This window comes from Glycine max, chromosome 8, assembly GCF_000004515.6.
Source record: "Glycine max cultivar Williams 82 chromosome 8, Glycine_max_v4.0, whole genome shotgun sequence".
In the NCBI taxonomy this organism is placed as follows: Eukaryota; Viridiplantae; Streptophyta; class Magnoliopsida; order Fabales; family Fabaceae; genus Glycine; species Glycine max.
Window position 1 is genome coordinate 10,672,399 of NC_038244.2, and position 17,815 is coordinate 10,690,213.

A 17,815-nucleotide genomic window follows, 5' to 3' on the forward strand; every position below is an offset into this window, starting at 1 on the left:
GAGTGAAAGGGACTTGTAGGACCTCCACTTTGTGACACTTTCTTAACTGTTCCTTGTTTTCTTTCATGCCTGTCTTTCCCAGAAATAACCGTTTTCTTCCCCCTTTCCATGTAGGACCACTATCAGTTTTTTAAAGTAGAATTTCATTAAAATACAATACAGTATATAAGTGGTGTGTCGTCTGAGCTGACACATTCATTATTCAAAAATTAATGATTAATTCCTTCATATATTAAAATCTATTTAGGCTTAATCTTTCTTAACAAATATTATTTGTATAAGTCATGAATCAAATTCATAATTATATATTTAAATAATTAAATTACCTTTATCAACCAATCACACCATATTCGTTATTATAGGTGGTATGAATGACTTTTAAATAACAAATGTGATTGGATGATAATATGATGAAAATGCATTATGATTATAATTTTTTTTCTAAAATAAGATTTAATCATTATTTGTAAGATATGGTGAGTTTAATGGAAATATATTATCCATGTAAAAAAATATTACATTATCAACAATTTAAAAACCTATCATTTATATAATTTTAAGATATATTATAAATTTAACAAATTTATCTTACGTAACAATTTAAATATTTTTATATTTAAATGATAGTATAATACACTTTTCTTATCATATCAGCACATATATAGTGTTAGTTTGTACCAACAGAGATACAAACGTCGTTGTCATGTTTGTTTGCTGGCATTTTTTTTCTACTAGGTTTGGGTACATTCTTTTACTAGCTAAACAAGTTCAACAAATCATCATAGACATTAAGCAGGTCCAACCTTTTATACAAATAAATTCATTAGTCCCTTGTTATAACGAATGTCATTTTTCACTGGGAAACGTAAAAAATAAAAATTATGAAGTTGAAAATTAGTTTTGATTTTAAAAAACATCAATATTTAAAACTAACAATAATTCTAAACAAGGCTTTCAATGTTCCATTTATATTTAATATATATATATATATATATATATATATATATATATATATATATTATCTTTTTATTCAATTCTACTTATAAGGAAAACTTTTAAGTAAATACTTTAAAAATTATATTTAAGATAGTTTTAATAAATTTTAAAAAAATATTATCATTGTATCAAAATTAAACTCTATATAAAATTATTTATTTTTTATACGTATATATTTAATTACATAAGTTAAATTATATACTGAAAATTTTATTTTTTTAATTAAATGATACTTTTATAATACTTATTAATAAAAACAATTAATTACAATGATTAAATTATCAGTAGTAATTAAATAAAAAAAATACGTTACATAAAAGGTAACGTACAATGAAATAGAAAACAATAATATAATATAAAAAATTTATATATATATATATAGATATATATATATATATATATATATATATATATATATATATAGACATTAGCAGAGTAAAAAATATTATTGAGCCACAAATATTATATATTTTTATTATTTTTCAAAGTATATTTTATTATTAATTGAATTATGTGCAAGGCTTATTAAATTGAAACAGTAAGATCTATATAGATCTTTCTTAATACTAACAAAGAATATATTAATTTTCAATATGGTTTTTCTATATTAATATTTTCATTATAAAATCACGTAAAATTGCGTTTAATTATTTTTATATATAAATATATTACTCCATTGTTCAAAGATCGTGATTAATTAAAAACTTAATAAATAAAAATCTATGTAAGAAATTATAATTCATAAATATTAACAACATAAATATTGTCCTTTTAAGAAACATTTTATGTTTTCAATTTCCCAATCATTACTTTATGGTAATTGTTAGCAGAAATAATATTACAAAATTTAAAATCTTATTAATATTGTAAAACATTAAAAATATATTATTTTATTTATTTTTTGTACTTATTTTGAAAATTTACTGAAAACTAAAGACAAAATTTACGTATAAATCAAAATCAAAATCAAAACCAAAGGTTTACTTTAATAACCTACCGATATTTTGGTATCGATCTTTAAGGCGTGAGTTATCAAAATAATATTATTTTTATTAGTATTAGTATATAACTATACACAGGTCTTTATGTTAGATAGAATTTTTAAAATACGTATTAATATTATATTCAACAGTTTTGTCATACACGTATATATATATATATATATATATATATGGTCCCATGACAACATAAAAAAATTGACCCAGTAAAGATGAGGAACCAAAAAAGTTGTCAAAGCAGTTAAAAAATGTGTAAGAGTGGGACAGTTTAAGTAAGATGTGCATATTTCGAGAGCAGTAATATTTTTTTTTTCTAAGCGATTGGTAGTAATGAAAAAGAAACACATTTAAGGATAAATTATGAATAGTAAATATGTATATGTATATGAAAAGGATAATCATTTTTATTAATAATTACAGATTAAATTTTGGAAAACAATATTACAAACTTGTAAAATACTAATTCCATCCTCTGTTTTTTTTTTTTTTTTTTTTTTGAGGAATAATTATCCTCCATCTTAAAAACGCCGTGCGAGAATATTAACGTTACTTGATAGAGAGCACTTAAATTTTCACATTTATTGTATGAGTCTATGAGAATAGGACTCACAGCCACTCATTTTGTGACACGTGAAGCAGCATACATGGGTGGTTCGTCTATATATTGAGGCTGCTTCGCTACGTGAAACTGCACACAACAACCTTCTTCTTCTTCTCTTAAAAGTTATTAAGAGCTTTTGCTTTTCTTTCTGCGCGCTTTTCCCAATTAAGTAGTTCTTCCTTTTCTCAAAGCAAAAAAAATGTTCATCGAGAGTTTCAAGGTTGAGAGTCCTAACGTGAAGTACACAGAGACTGAGATTCAGTCCGTGTACAACTATGAAACCACTGAACTTGTTCACGAGAACAATAATGGCACTTATCAGTGGGTTGTCAAGCCCAAAACTGTCAAATATGAATTTAAAACCAACACCCATGTCCCTAAACTAGGGTTAGTACGTTCTCATGTCCTCCTCCCCTTAGTTACCCTTAATAGTTTGAATGTATATTCTTTTGAATTTTATTTTTATTTTTTCCATCTTTTATTTTATTGCTTTGTTGATATGGTTTCTTTGTTGTCTGCTAGGGTAATGCTTGTGGGGTGGGGGGGAAACAATGGCTCAACCCTCACTGGTGGTGTTATTGCTAACCGAGAGTTAGTTTCATCTTCAATTCCTAATCATTAACGTTTTAATTTATTTCTTCTTCTTCTTATTTTTTGTGGCTATGGTAATGGCTATAAAATAATTTAAGGGTAACCATGTATGTATGTGAATTATGTTTCTCACTTCTCAGGGGTATTTCATGGGCAACAAAGGACAAGATTCAACAAGCCAATTACTTTGGGTCGCTGACCCAGGCATCAGCTATCAGAGTGGGGTCTTTCCAAGGGGAAGAAATATATGCTCCATTCAAGAGCCTGCTTCCAATGGTATACTACCATCTCTTTGGGGAACGAAATTCAGTCTTGTAGTCTTTTTTCTGTACTTTTAATTGAATAATTCTAATTTTTAAAAATAAGACTAAACTAAAGTATGGTAAGTATTTATTAACTAAAATTAGAATTTTATTTGGACAACTTACATATTAATAATAGAATTTAATAGACATGTGGTGGTGACATAAAAATTTGAGATATGATACTTATATGACAATTTATATAATATTATTTTATGTCTTTATCTCTTTTTATCATATTATTTATTACATCTCAATTTTTTTTTCTTTTCTTTCTTTTTCTTCATTTGTTATAAGATTTGTTGAATAATAATATATGGTGTGACTATTGAATATGATATAGTTTGTGTTTGTGGTGATAGAATAATAGTATAGCAAAGTTTAGACCATTAGTGCATATATTATTTGTTTTTAAGAAAACTCAGATTATTGAGTTTGATGTGTCATTTCTTTGTAAATTCTTTCTTATTTGATAGGATAAAAAAATTGAAATAAATTATTGACAAAAAAATCCTAAAAATAATTTATGATATTACACTCAAATTTTTGTATGAAAATATTATTTTTATCAAATTATTATTTTTTTGAAACAATATTAAATTATTATTGTTTGATTGAGAAATAGAAGCACGGAAAATGATACATCATATTTGAATCTCCTTTTTTTTACCCGGCCCCACAATCTTTTTCTTTTCCTAAAATAATGTTTATTTTCTTTTCTCCCTGGAGGCCGTGAGTTTAATTGTCAGAGAAATGGTTATACCGAAAAAGTGAACAAGGCCCACAAAGATGTGGGTCACGGAGGATAAAAACAAAAATGATAAGTGGAGATAAATATTACTAATTTATTTAGTTCCTAATATTAAAAAAAGTGTGTTTAATATTTAAATGAATATTTTAAATGAATTCAATACTAGTATTTAAATATTTTTAATAAAATAAATACTAATAAAGTGTATCTAATATTTCAAAACATAAAAAGATTTAATATTTACTTCATTTAATAATTATATTATAATTTAATTAAATATCAATATTTTAAATGTCTTTTTTATTTTTTTATTTTTTGGGGTGTTGATAACAATGTTTTATACTATCATATATGAAAAAATTATTGAATTAATTAGGTTACTCTTAAATTTATTTTGTTGACAACATAAAATTCTTACGTTTATTACTAAAAACATAATAAAGAGAATATACAAATATTCTGAATTGAATAGATTAAATGTTAAAATAACCATGTTATGATTATGATAAAAGTTATGATTACAAATGAAGAATTGCTTGGTAGTTCTAAACATGACATGGATGAGACTTCTTTGATTTAAAACACCAACCCCAAATTAGATTAGACAGTATAGACATGTGGCCGGTGAGGTGAGTCCCACATCTAATATGTGGGTTTCACACAAGGTGGAACATCAGTGACATGAACTCTTATAATTTCTAACATGCTGAAAACATAAAATTCTTAAATTAACTATACTTAGTTTCTGAACCATGCCATAATTAAACACGAGTCTTAATTAATTTATGCAGGTGAACCCTGATGATGTTGTGTTTGGGGGATGGGATATCAGTAACTTGAACCTGGCTGATGCCATGGCCAGGGCCAAGGTGTTTGATATCGACCTGCAGAAACAGTTGAGGCCGTACATGGAATCCATGGTTCCACTCCCCGGAATCTATGACCCGGATTTCATTGCTGCCAACCAAGGAGACCGTGCCACTAACGTAATCAGGGGCACAAAGAAAGAACAAGTTCAACAAATCATCAAAGACATTAAGTAGGTCGAACCATAATCTAATTATACTAGCTAGCAATAGCACCTTACTGATCAGTTTGAAACTCATAGAATATATGTTCCCTTATGAAATTAAATTTAGGGAGTTCAAAGAAAGCACTAAGGTTGACAAGGTGGTTGTCCTGTGGACAGCCAACACAGAGAGGTACAGCAACGTAGTTGTGGGACTAAACGACACCATGGAAAACCTCTTTGCTTCCTTGGACAGGAATGAGGCTGAGATTTCCCCTTCCACCTTGTATGCCATTGCTTGTGTTATGGAAAATGTTCCTTTCATCAATGGAAGCCCTCAGAACACCTTTGTCCCAGGTTTATTATTAAACATTATGCAAAAAATAGCTAACGTTACAAAATTTAAAAATATATGGGTGAATTTGTACTTGTGTTTTCATCAGGACTCATTGATCTGGCCATCAAAAGGAATAGTTTGATTGGAGGAGATGACTTTAAGAGTGGTCAGACCAAAATGAAATCGGTGTTGGTGGATTTCCTAGTAGGGGCCGGCATCAAGGTACAACTTTTGTTGTTTTGCTTACTAATACTATTGCTATATCACGTGTGCTACTACTTTTATTGGTTAATAATAAGGACAGAGTATCATTTGTATGCTTAAACTTTAATTAAAATAAAATAAAATAATGTGTTGGCTAAAAATGGAGAAGTAAATTGATGTTTTAATTGTCTTGGTGATGAGTGACAGCCAACATCTATAGTGAGTTACAACCATTTGGGAAACAATGATGGCATGAATCTCTCAGCCCCTCAAACCTTCCGCTCGAAGGAAATTTCCAAGAGCAATGTTGTTGACGATATGGTCAACAGCAACGCCATCCTCTATGAGCCTGGTGAACATCCGGACCATGTGGTTGTCATTAAGGTAATTTTTATTTTTAGTCACTCACTCTCTTTCAAATTCAATTGGTTCTTTATTTGACTCTTCGGTAATTAATTTATTGGTTTTGCAGTATGTACCTTACGTTGGGGACAGCAAGAGGGCCATGGATGAGTACTCTTCTGAGATATTCATGGGCGGAAAGAACACAATTGTGTTGCACAACACTTGTGAGGATTCACTGTTAGCTGCTCCTATTATCTTGGACTTGGTCCTTCTTGCTGAGCTTAGCACTCGAATCGAGTTTAAAGCTGAAAATGAGGTTTGCCATATGTTGCTTAACCATTCATTCCAACCTCTATTTCTTATCTTTAGTTTTTTAAAGACTCAAATGAGTTTATGGCTTTAACAGGGAAAGTTCCACTCATTCCACCCAGTTGCGACCATCCTCAGTTACCTGACCAAGGCCCCTCTGGTAAGTATAATGTATCTGATTCATAATTGTTCAGTGAATTTTTTCATCCCCCCTTTGATTAATTTTCTCAAATTGTGTGAACAACAATTATTAAATTACAGGTTCCACCGAGTACGCCAGTGGTTAATGCACTGTCAAAGCAGCGAGCTATGCTGGAAAACATCCTAAGGGCTTGTGTTGGATTAGCTCCTGAGAACAACATGATCCTGGAGTACAAGTGAAGTTCAAAGTCTTAAGAGTAATGGTTTGGGATACTGTAGTTGAATGAGATCAAAACTTAACTCATATCCCATACCCTCTTTTCTGTTATATATTTATGGCAAATGTGAAATTTAAAGATCGTTGGATCTCTCTATCTTTGTTCCTGCTGACTAATTTGAGAGCAGGCTATCTATGCTATGCATGCATGTAAAATAATATAAAGTTATCGAAGTATTTTGTGCTTAATTCATGTTTCTCTTCATTCCCCCTTTTTATTTTCTGTATTTAGAAGAATTGACACAACGCCTCTCTTGGAAATGATAATATAGAGCGTGTTAGCTTTAAATAATGGTAAGGACCACATTAAATTATAATGCATTCTATTAATCAATAAGAGTTCTTCACAAAATCAATGGCAATTATGGAGTTTAATCGGAAGGACCGTTACTGCCGTTTCTAACGACAATTTTAATATAGTGTTCCTGGCCAAAAGCTACTAATATTTAAACTAGAGATTTAGTCATCTAAAAAAAAAAAACTAGAGATGTAGCATCCTTTTGGTTTGCTAAAAAAAATGGTAATGGACATCATAAATCAAATGGTAATCAAGAGGAAAAAAGCTCTCATTACTCAAGAAATCATGATCAATTTTTGTTTGAAATACAAAATATTAAAAATAAAAATAATATATATATATATATATATATATATATATATATATATATATATATATATATATATATTTGTTATCGTCGTTATTACTATTACCGTTGTGATCATGTTATTATTATTACTAAAATTATTATTATTATTATTATTCAGTAGAAGTGTTATTATTATTATTATAATTGTTACTATTTTTTAACATTTAAAAAATATTATAGTAAATTTTAGATTATTTTATTTGTACTATTCTATTATGCATCAATTAATGCACAAGATATAAAAAATGTTTTGTAATTTAAATTTTGACAATTGTTCGTTTACGTTGTATCTCAGTGCATCAAATGTTACTCAGATAATCCTAGTTTGTAATTTGCGAACACATTAGACATTATTATATTGAAGTAGATTTGAATATAATTAGTAGTTGTTTTTACTTTAACTTTAAAGTACAAACACAAATAAGTCTTGTTTTTTGTAGATAGTAATTTTTAATTAATAACAAATGATTTTAATACTACTTAACTTATAATTTTTTTTATAAATATTATTTGCAATAATGATATACATATTTCAAACATTAGACTATTCTAGATTTTTGTACTAAAATTTAAACAAATGAAATTAAACGACCAAATTTTTTAAATAACTCCTATACACGATAGGATTGACAATGATAGTATTGCTGTGATTCAAAACAGCGACAATATATTCCTTATTTAATTATTCAATATTTCAATTGAAATATTTTTTATTTAGCTTATTTAAAGAGCACTTAAATTTTTTACAAATAATATTAAGTGTGAAAATAATTATAAATTAGGATGAAAAGGTTTTGTTATTTATTAAAAATTATGTACACAAGCAACAACACAGATTTTTCGTGTTTGCACTCTAAATGAACTAAATGAATAGTGGTTAATACTTTTGTCATACTTATATTAAATGAATTATTACTTGTCTATACTTATGTTGGATGTTAAGTTGATATGATGATCAAATTTAAAATAGCATAATTTGAAAAATAGGAGATCAAAACTGAATAATTAAAAATTGGAATCCATGTCAATACATTGTATTAACACTCTATGTTCCACATCACTATCAGCATATATGCCTAATGCAGCACTCTACACTCTACAGCCATATCTGCATTTTTATCAAATATTAAATGTCAAGTTAATTAATAAATAGATATAAATTATATTATTTATAAATAAATAAAAATTAAGTAATTAAAAATATGTATAACCAAAATAACTCAAACACTATACAGTCAATAATTTTTTTAAAATAAAGCTATACAGTCTATACTAGTAGATCAAAAGTATAGTTAACCTTCCTTTAATCAGAAATCCAATTGGACACGCAAACTTGGTGCCTACAGTTTATGTCGTTTATTGCACCGACGTATGTCGATGATGTAAAAATCTCGTAAGCAAAAATCAGGGTAGCTCTCTTTAGCTATTCGTTCATAGTTCATACTATACTACTAAAGTTGATGAACAAGAATTTTTTTTGTATTTGGTAATAAAAAAATCGGTATTTATAAAGCGTCTGTGTACACCGTATGTCCGTATAATTACAAATCCCTTGACATTAATCGTTGTTTAGAAGGGAACGAATCTGGTAGAGTAGGGACTAGGGATAATAGAATTCATTAATTCAATGTTCCCCAATATTAAGGCGATTCGATGTTCCCCATTATTAAGGCACGAGTTCTATCAGTATAATGTTACATTGTATTTTTTCAGGAAATTATATTTAGCTGCTTTATATGACAATATCTAACTTAATGGTAACCTGCCGTTATGCCAATACATGCCAAGTTTGCAAGAAAAAATGAGTTTGATATTCAAAAACTACATTTTTATGAAAAGGTGAAATTTTTTTTAAATGAGTCCAAGTTTAGCACTTGCTCAAATAATCAAAATTTATAAAAATATATTGAAATCTCACTGGTCTCATCGTAAAATAAAAATTACAATTACAGTATTTATAAAAAAATGAAAAAGTTTAATAAAAGAAAATAAATTTAAGTTAAACATTCACTTTAATAATTTTTAATATTTAAGCGAATTTTGTTTAAAATTCTTAAAATTATATAATATTATAGGACTTGTAAAATTAAGATAAATAACTCATTTAAATAATAATATAAATATTCATATATATATATATATATATATATATAATATAAAATGTTTTTAAAACTCCATTTTCTTAATATTATCAGGAAGGTGTTGGAAACTACTGTCTATGAGCATACCGTTAATGTAAGGACAATTATGGTTTTCCGTTAATGGAAACAAGGATATCACGATCAGCTATGTGAGAGGCAAATAACCAAGAGCATAGATAATACACGATCCATAATGCACATGTTACCATTATATTATTGTACCAGTCATTGTATACAATTGGACCATTTGGCCCAACCCTAGGCATCACACATGGATATCCCTTTAATCATCTGCTGATGAATACTGATTAATCCACTTATGGACAATGTTCTGAAAATTTTAATATGGTACAATATGTTCGAGATATTTTAGGATACAACAGGATTCCTTTTTAACCCCCATTTGATTTTTTTTTTATCTTCTTTTCATTTATGATATTTTTGGTAAAAAAAAATAAAGAGAAAGAAAAACACCAATACCGATATTTTTTTAAAATTGAGAAAAAGTGGGAAAAAAATGAAAAAATAAAATAACATTTTCTTTCCATTTTCCTTTTAAATTAAATTTCAATTTTTTTCTATCCTCTTTCCTTTCCTCATTCCAAACATAGGGTTCATTCTTTGCACCGATTATGTTCCACACTTGCAATTAATGATTTAGATATCTTTCTTTGCATCACCTTTTAATTTTATTTTTTTCTCTTTTCTTTGATATGATGTGTGCACTCTAAATTAGTAAAAAAAAAAATAGAAATTTAATAATATGTCAAATATTTATTTTCCATCTAAGAAATGATACTATCATGATATTTTGGGCAGTCAAGGTAATCATCATTCATATTGTACACAAAGAGTTTGACAGAGCATAACATTTCATTACGAAATTGACCCTAATCATTTTATTATGTCTTTGTATTTTCTGCATGCGAAAGAAAGACACAATCAATTCAATTTAAATTAACCTTACATTCTCCCTGGAACACATAAAATGCAACAAACATTATTTTTAATTTTGGCCAGACTTTGAGAGGACGACATTTTTTAAGGAAAGAAATAAAGTACACTGAAGGAAAACCTATTCAATACATTGACTATTTGATAAGTTATGGTTATAAATAATTAACAAATATGGGGATGTAGCTCAGATGGTAGAGCGCTCGCTTAGCATGCGAGAGGTACGGGGATCGATACCCCGCATCTCCATTTTTCGTTTATTTTAATTGTCTTATTTATTGTACAATAAAATTTTACTGGGTTTGTAGTTGCGGCCCAAGTGGAATATAACTAACATGCGGGCCCGAGAGGAAAATAATAAAAAACTTCTCTTGTCTTTTTTTCTTTTTTTGTTTAAGGAAACTTTTATTGTCTTATAACAAAATATTATAAAGTGAGGATTTGAACATGGAATTCACCCACATATTTTATTTTAACTAACTCGCTAACTTACTAATTATTATTGAAATGATATGCAAATTAAAGCTTTTTTGTTTTATAGTTTATTCATTAAAAGAATGTTGTGCAAGTTAAGAAATTTAATTTCAAAACCAACATGGATTCGCCTATTTTTTTAGATAAAGATAGTTTTAGAATAATAATGTTGAGAGATGTTAAAATTTACTTCTATATTATTAATTGGAATACATAACTCGGAATGTGAGACGCTCACTCTTGTTATTCTCTTATTATGTCTTCTATCATTAGGACATACTACTCTTGCAAATAGCATTTTTTTCTTCTTTCAATCATATGAAATCACTCTCATTTTTTCTATACTTTATTTTCTAAACCATCAACCCCTTCAAATCTACCATATTTTATCTTTATCTCTAAATTTAATTTCAATAAATTTTAAAGGAATTCATCAATAATTTAAAATAACCTTATATTATATTCGAAATTGTTCATTAGAAATATAGAAGGTAAAATATGTGTACGACGCATCTAAAATTTTTGAAGTTTAATTTTGGTCCCTCTAAATTTTTTGTTTACTTTTGTCTCTCACATTTCAAAATGCATTACTTTTGATCTTCAAAGTGGTTTATATAACATTTTATAGAGGGAAAAAGTGGTTTAGGTAGCGTTGAAGACCAAAAGTGGTGTATTTTAAAATTATAAGAATGAAAAACAAATAATTTTTTTTAAAGGACTAAAATTGAACTTTGAAAAACTTAGAGAGACCAAAAACATATTTTAAAAAATCTAAAATATAACTTATATTTAAAATATATTTTTTATTATAAATATTAATTATATAAAAATTAAATTGTTTAATGAAAAAGTTAAAATTCTAAATATCTTTAAAAAATCGATGCAAAAATCTATCACTTTGATTACATTCAAATCAATAAGCTGTAGTAAAAAAAGATTTCAAATCAATAAGCCATTTAATCAGCCTTTCTCCATAGTTCGGCCCAAATATCTGTAGTCTAACCAGCCCATCAAAAAGTGGCACAAAAAACCTTGTAGCTGGGCTTGGGCAGCTTCCGTAAGGGTTACTCTTCCTTTACCCACCATATTTTTTAAAATTTCAACTTTACCCTTTTTTTACTTCTAATTTGTATGAGCCCATAAAAATTGTTTAAAATATATTTTTACGAAATAATTTAAAATTAATGGTTCAGGTCTTGAAAATGTGATTTTTTTATTATTAACACAATGTTCTAACCAACTGAAGTAATCAATCAATTATGTTAAAAAATAATTAATGTTGATATATATACCACTAAATTTTTTAATATATATTTAATACACATATAAATTTACATGATAAATTTTGTAATAATTAATTTTAATATAATAATATTTTTTTACATATAAATTTTTCGTAAATCCCATACGGATATACATCAATTTGTAAGTCTCACATGAATTACTAATCCATTGATATATGTAAGGGTATTTTTGATTTTTTTTCCTTGTATTACTAGGTGTATTGAAAAAAAATGTTGTGTGCAGAAAGAAAATTTCCATAGTTAACCATACTACACGACCGGCATGTGTCAATAGCCTTCGTTGAATCATTCTAACTCTTTTTTTTTTTTATGATTCGAAATCATTGTAATTTGTTCCTCCACTTTTAGTTTTACCTCTTCAAATCATTAATAAATAATATTGGAAAGTATTCTTATCACAAAACTAGAATAACTCCCATGGTAAAATTAAATTGAAACAATTAAAATTTAAAATATTTTAAAATGTAAAATTTTAAAATATATTAAAAAATAATTATTACAAAACAAATTTAGTGAAATATAATTTCTACTAAATGAGTTCTAAAAAAGAAATATCAAATACAACATTAATACATTAATATGAAGTGATCATTTTTAATACATGACACTAATATATACTAGTGATTATCTTTAATTAATGATGGGGTGATTTCAAGTATCAAAATATGGATTTTGTCATCTTCTAAATGACAAAAATTATAATGCATGCTTATTTTATAGAAATAATTATTTTGTTTACATTTTTTTCTGTTAAAAAAAGGCTTTGGCAGAAATGCCACTACTCTAATATAAAATAGTAAAATCTGTCAAAATGTCGAAATCACACAACGAAGGGCACCGTGAGCTCTAATAATCAATCAAAATCTTTGAAAAGCTAACTAACTAAGCAGCATTTTGAATTATACTGCTCTTTTTACTCAAAACTGAAAGACCGATTTGGGCAGAATTTTTGGACGGATTTAAAATTTCAATTTGCACACAGAATTGGATGGTTAATTGTGACATTTTTTATTCCAACGCCTCATTTTCTATGCTTTTATTTTACTAAGGAAAAAAATGTCAATCACAACATTTCGTTCTCGCTTGGCTGCGAAACTGATCATAGGCTCATAAGTAATCGTAATCATGATTGTGATTTCAAAGAAATTTAAGAGGAATCTCTAATATTCAACATTTTCAGCAAGCATTATGACTTCCCGGTAATTGGGTTATCTTATTGTGTCTGTTAACTGCATTCTAGTTTAGGACTTAGGAGGTGGCTCAATAAAAGGAAGAAAGAATACTTCATAAGTTAACTTTAGCAAAGAACTTAAGCTTTTTAACATTTATTTCATATTTGGGACCGTCTTTGACTAATCTAAGATTAAAGAGGTAAAGCAAAGAACCGAAATTTGCAGCATCTTTCATAGAATTAATTACCAATAGGAACAGTGAATTTTGGAAATGCAGTGTAGAACGAACTTTATATGTTTTTGTAAAACAGTAGTAGGCTATCTTTATTTTTGTAAATTACACTTCCAATTTGAATAGACATCTAAAATAGTAAAATACTAATTAAAGCTTAATATAATTGTTTTCAATCATCCACTTGATGCTCCAGAAGTTAGAGTCACATTTGTAGGCCCAATAAGCCCATCCAAATTTGGCACGAGAGTATACATCCACTTGGACTTGCGTAAATTTTTGTTGGTCAATCTTTGATGCACTCTGAACTTTCCAATCACTACTCCATTCCCCTGCGAGATTCCACCAACAACATGTTATGATATGCTATACTATACTTTTCTTAGAATAGAAGATTTAAAAGAAGGCTATCACTGAATCCAAGAATATGATAATGCATTCATAATGCTACTTTCTTGTGTATGTAAAAGTAGAAAACTTACCAACAAAAATGAGGGGTCCATTAGATGTGGTGAGAGAGCTAAGATCTGAGACTCTTTGCTTTTTAATAAAATCGATGTTCTGCTGCACATTCATGTTGGAGAACCTATCCGAAAAGAGATTGTAGTAGTGCACATCAATGACCACTCCGCTGAAAGCTCCAGCAAAGGACAAAAGCACTTTTGAATCTCTATCAAGAGGGTTAGACATTATCACATAGGCACTAGAAGTGTGTTTCCTCACAGCATCATAACCTGCTTGATAATAGCTTTTAAGGCTTTCCAAATTAACTCCCTGAGGCTCATTCATTAGCTCTATTGCAACTAGACCTGAACTGTTAGCATATCTGAAAACCAATTTTGAAGTCAGATACATATATATAAGTTAACCGGATAAGAAGCACCCCAAAAGACTAATTAAATGACATGAATAAACATTCAAAACAAATAGTGTAATACCATTATGTATTTATATATAAAGGCGCAAGATGGTGACGTATTTTTAGAAAATTAAAAGGGACATTAGCTACAAATTGAACCTTTCAGCTAGAAAGTCTATGGCTGCCACAGTGTCAGATATGTATGAATCATCCCATTCTAGATATCCATCTCTTGAGGCACTGTGAGGTCTTCCATTTTGTGAGCCTGGAGCAGCATGCAGGTCCACAATTACCTTGATTCCATACTTTCTGCAATGACATTAAAGAGTGACAATTAAGTGATAGACAAAGTGGCTTTTTTCCAACTTTCATGGTAACGAAATTGACAAGGTACCAGCCCTTAATTGGTCTTACTCTGCCCATGTGAAGGCATTATCCAACACTTCCAAGGATCCCCCAACAAATGGCTTTGGTGGTGTTGGGTCTAGGGTTGTCCACCATCCCACGGGAATTCTCACAGCATTTAAGCCATTTTCTGACATGAACTTGAAATCATCTTCAGTGATATACGTGTTCCAGTGATCCTGCATGTGCATGCCCCCACGTAGCTTAATCATTAATTAAATTCTGATATAAGTTTCTGTCCCTTGTTCTCTTTAAAGCAGATATTTACCCTCATGATTTTGGAAGCTTTATCTGGGCCATATCCATTTGTAATTTGGTATTCACCTCTTATAATGCTTCCACTCAAAACATTCATTTTGAAGACTGAAGGGTCACTATCATCCCAACTAGATCCTTCATAATTTGCAAGCACCACATTCTCAGATATGGCCTGATAAAACAATATTAAGAGTATAGAAACATTACTATCTACATAATCTATAATGGCAATAAGAGTTAGCTAAACATTAGATTGAGAAGATTTAAAATCATCATCATCATCATGCGGTCAATTAATAACACAAATAAGACCAAAGTACCTGTAAAAACTGGCCATTTGGTGCTCTAATGCGAACCATGTTAGGGTCATCATCACTCCTCAGAATCTCGAATGTTTCCATGTCGCTAGGTGAATCTGAATCAGCCACTAAATTGCTTCCTCCATTTTGATTTGTCAATCTTATAAACTGCTTACTAGAAACTCTAAAATTGAAGGTGGATTCATTGACCCTCCACAACTGCGTTATTGGTCGCAAAAAATGCTACTAATTAAATATACTCCTATAAGATTATAAATATGTAACACATAAATTAAATAAATAAAACTGTTAAAAGTATATATATGTTGAGGAACCAACCCTGAAAGTTTCCCAACCCAAAGCTTTGGTGCGGTTGGCAACAACAACACTTCCTCCTCCATGTTCTGCACAGAGATACTTTTGTAACTTTGTAGACATGAATTGCACTTGAGTTCCATCCTGAAATGACCAAATTTATGTTACAGTTAATTAAGGGACTAGGAATTAAGTTCAACTATAGACAAATAACTTAATCCTGGGAATAGAAAGCATTGCCAAAAGATTGAAATAGGATAGGAAATTATTAATGAATAATAAGTGATTGAGATGATCAAACATACCAAAAGATCTTTGTTGGTTATTCCATCAAAGAGAGAAGGTTTCATCCACCCTTCAATAACGAACCAATTTCCAAGATTCACAGCTTTGAGTGGCAAAGGGAAATTTTCAGTCTGAGCAAGAGCATAGTGACATGAGAGGTAAAAGGCGAGCACAAGGTTTGCGTAGAATAATTGGTTGCTCATCTTACTACACTTTTTGGTGTGTGTGGAGTGAGTGCTACGGAAGAGGTTAGTGTCTATAACATATATAGAGTTCACAGTCTACAGATATCTTCGCCTAAATTTTACTTATACAATTGGTGTTATATTGTCACGTTGATCATCCTGCTTTATTATACGTACGTGGGAGTATATTGAAAATTGCCCATCACCGTATATCATTTTCTGTCTCCATCGGAAGAGAGGAACCAACGTTTTGGATTTAGTCACATTAAAAATTAGCCTAAAATATATAGAAAAAGGTTCAATCATATTCCTTTAAAGATAACAAATGAGAAGTGGTATGTGTCACGGAAGTTTTTACATGAAATGATTCACCAGTGGCATGTGTAAGTTTATAGGTTGACAATATCACCTCATGTCATTTGTGGATTTAGATCATCTTTGTTTCTGGTTATTTTTTACTTCTTTAATTAAAAAATGACACTTAAACAAAAAATGTTTTTTGATGCTAATTAATAATATTTTTCTTCTTAGTTATTAATTTTGTTTTGTTAAATTATCATTTCTAATTAAAAATGAAATACAGAAGATTAAATTCGTTGTTCATACAACACTTTCGTAGAAATGGAGAATTATAAAGTCCATCCACTACCCATTTGAAAATTTTAAGTATCTAACTTAATACTACTAATTATACTAATTAATTATCCGAACTTAATATCTTTATTTGATAATTTTAAGTATCTAACAATAAATTTCTTTATTTCTTCTTCACTTTCCTTCTCTTGTAAACTAAATAATGTGTCTCTTGTAACGGCGGGACCATGCACGATGCTGTGAGTGATATAACGGAAGACAAATGAACAGGCACACACAATGCTTGTTCGCCAAAGAGTTCAATGACAATTGCTGAGAGAAGCACCATGAAAATGACTAAAATGAGTGTGCTTGGCTTACAACTTATTTGCTATCCCTATAGAATAGAGACATTAATTCTAGAAAGAAAATTTTCCTTTCAAAGACAAAGGAGTTCTCACCCCCTCCCACTTTATCTTTCCCACATTTCAAGTGATGCGTCATACAGGTGTTGTTGGTTCAATCATATCAAAAATTAAAAAAAGAAACATTCACGGTCGTAAAATCATTCTATTATTATCTACCAATAAATGGTTAGTTAACATGATACCTTACTGATTCTCTTTAAGTAATTTGAATTAGAATCTTATATCTATAAAAAAAATTCAATATCTGATGATATCTTTTATAAAGATACTTGTAATCCTTGATAAAAATATAATATTATTTATTTTATTGTCTTGATTAATCATTTGAAAGCTTAATTTTTCTGTTTACGCCCCACACTTTAATATATTTTTGGCAGTTTGCCCTTCAATTATCCACTACTTTTATTCCCACTCCTTGGCTAG

At 28.8% G+C, this 17,815-nt stretch overlaps 2 protein-coding genes and 1 non-coding gene across 3 annotated transcripts; 2 read left to right on the forward strand and 1 right to left on the reverse strand.

Moving 5' to 3' along the window:
* The first annotated feature begins 2,678 nt into the window (after positions 1-2,678).
* Positions 2,679-7,050, forward strand: MIPS4 (inositol-3-phosphate synthase). Its single transcript, XM_003531313.4, has 10 exons — positions 2,679-2,982; positions 3,118-3,186; positions 3,327-3,462; positions 5,031-5,278; positions 5,379-5,605; positions 5,692-5,807; positions 5,997-6,173; positions 6,262-6,450; positions 6,541-6,603; positions 6,705-7,050. The coding sequence occupies exons 1-10, from the start codon at positions 2,795-2,797 to the stop codon at positions 6,822-6,824; spliced, it is 1,533 nt and encodes a 510-aa protein (XP_003531361.1). The 5' UTR covers positions 2,679-2,794; the 3' UTR covers positions 6,825-7,050.
* A 3,729-nt stretch (positions 7,051-10,779) lies between these two features.
* Positions 10,780-10,852, forward strand: TRNAA-AGC (transfer RNA alanine (anticodon AGC)). The gene has a single exon. It is a non-coding gene; the product is annotated as a tRNA-Ala (tRNA).
* A 2,910-nt stretch (positions 10,853-13,762) lies between these two features.
* LOC100820444 (probable glucan 1,3-beta-glucosidase A) lies at positions 13,763-16,505 on the reverse strand. The gene is made up of 8 exons (XM_003531314.5): positions 16,227-16,505; positions 15,946-16,065; positions 15,628-15,825; positions 15,318-15,479; positions 15,059-15,228; positions 14,804-14,953; positions 14,268-14,611; positions 13,763-14,117 (listed from the first exon to the last, which is right to left on the reverse strand). Exons 1-8 carry the CDS (start codon positions 16,407-16,409, stop codon positions 13,936-13,938), a joined length of 1,509 nt encoding a protein of 502 aa, XP_003531362.1. The 5' UTR covers positions 16,410-16,505; the 3' UTR covers positions 13,763-13,935.
* Positions 16,506-17,815: the final 1,310 nt, after the last annotated feature.

Coding starts and splice junctions, on each gene's coding strand:
- MIPS4 (XM_003531313.4), top strand. CDS start 2,795: ATGTTCATCGAGAGTTTCAAGGTTGAGAGTCCTAACGTGAAGTACACA. Junction 2,983..3,117: donor ACCCATGTCCCTAAACTAGG/GTTAGTACGTTC, acceptor GTTGTCTGCTAG/GGTAATGCTTGTGGGGTGGG. Junction 5,279..5,378: donor CAAATCATCAAAGACATTAA/GTAGGTCGAACC, acceptor AATTAAATTTAG/GGAGTTCAAAGAAAGCACTA.
- LOC100820444 (XM_003531314.5), bottom strand. CDS start 16,409: ATGAGCAACCAATTATTCTACGCAAACCTTGTGCTCGCCTTTTACCTC. Junction 15,229..15,317: donor AAGCTTCCAAAATCATGAGG/GTAAATATCTGC, acceptor ATGCACATGCAG/GATCACTGGAACACGTATAT. Junction 14,612..14,803: donor ATAGACTTTCTAGCTGAAAG/GTTCAATTTGTA, acceptor ATTGGTTTTCAG/ATATGCTAACAGTTCAGGTC.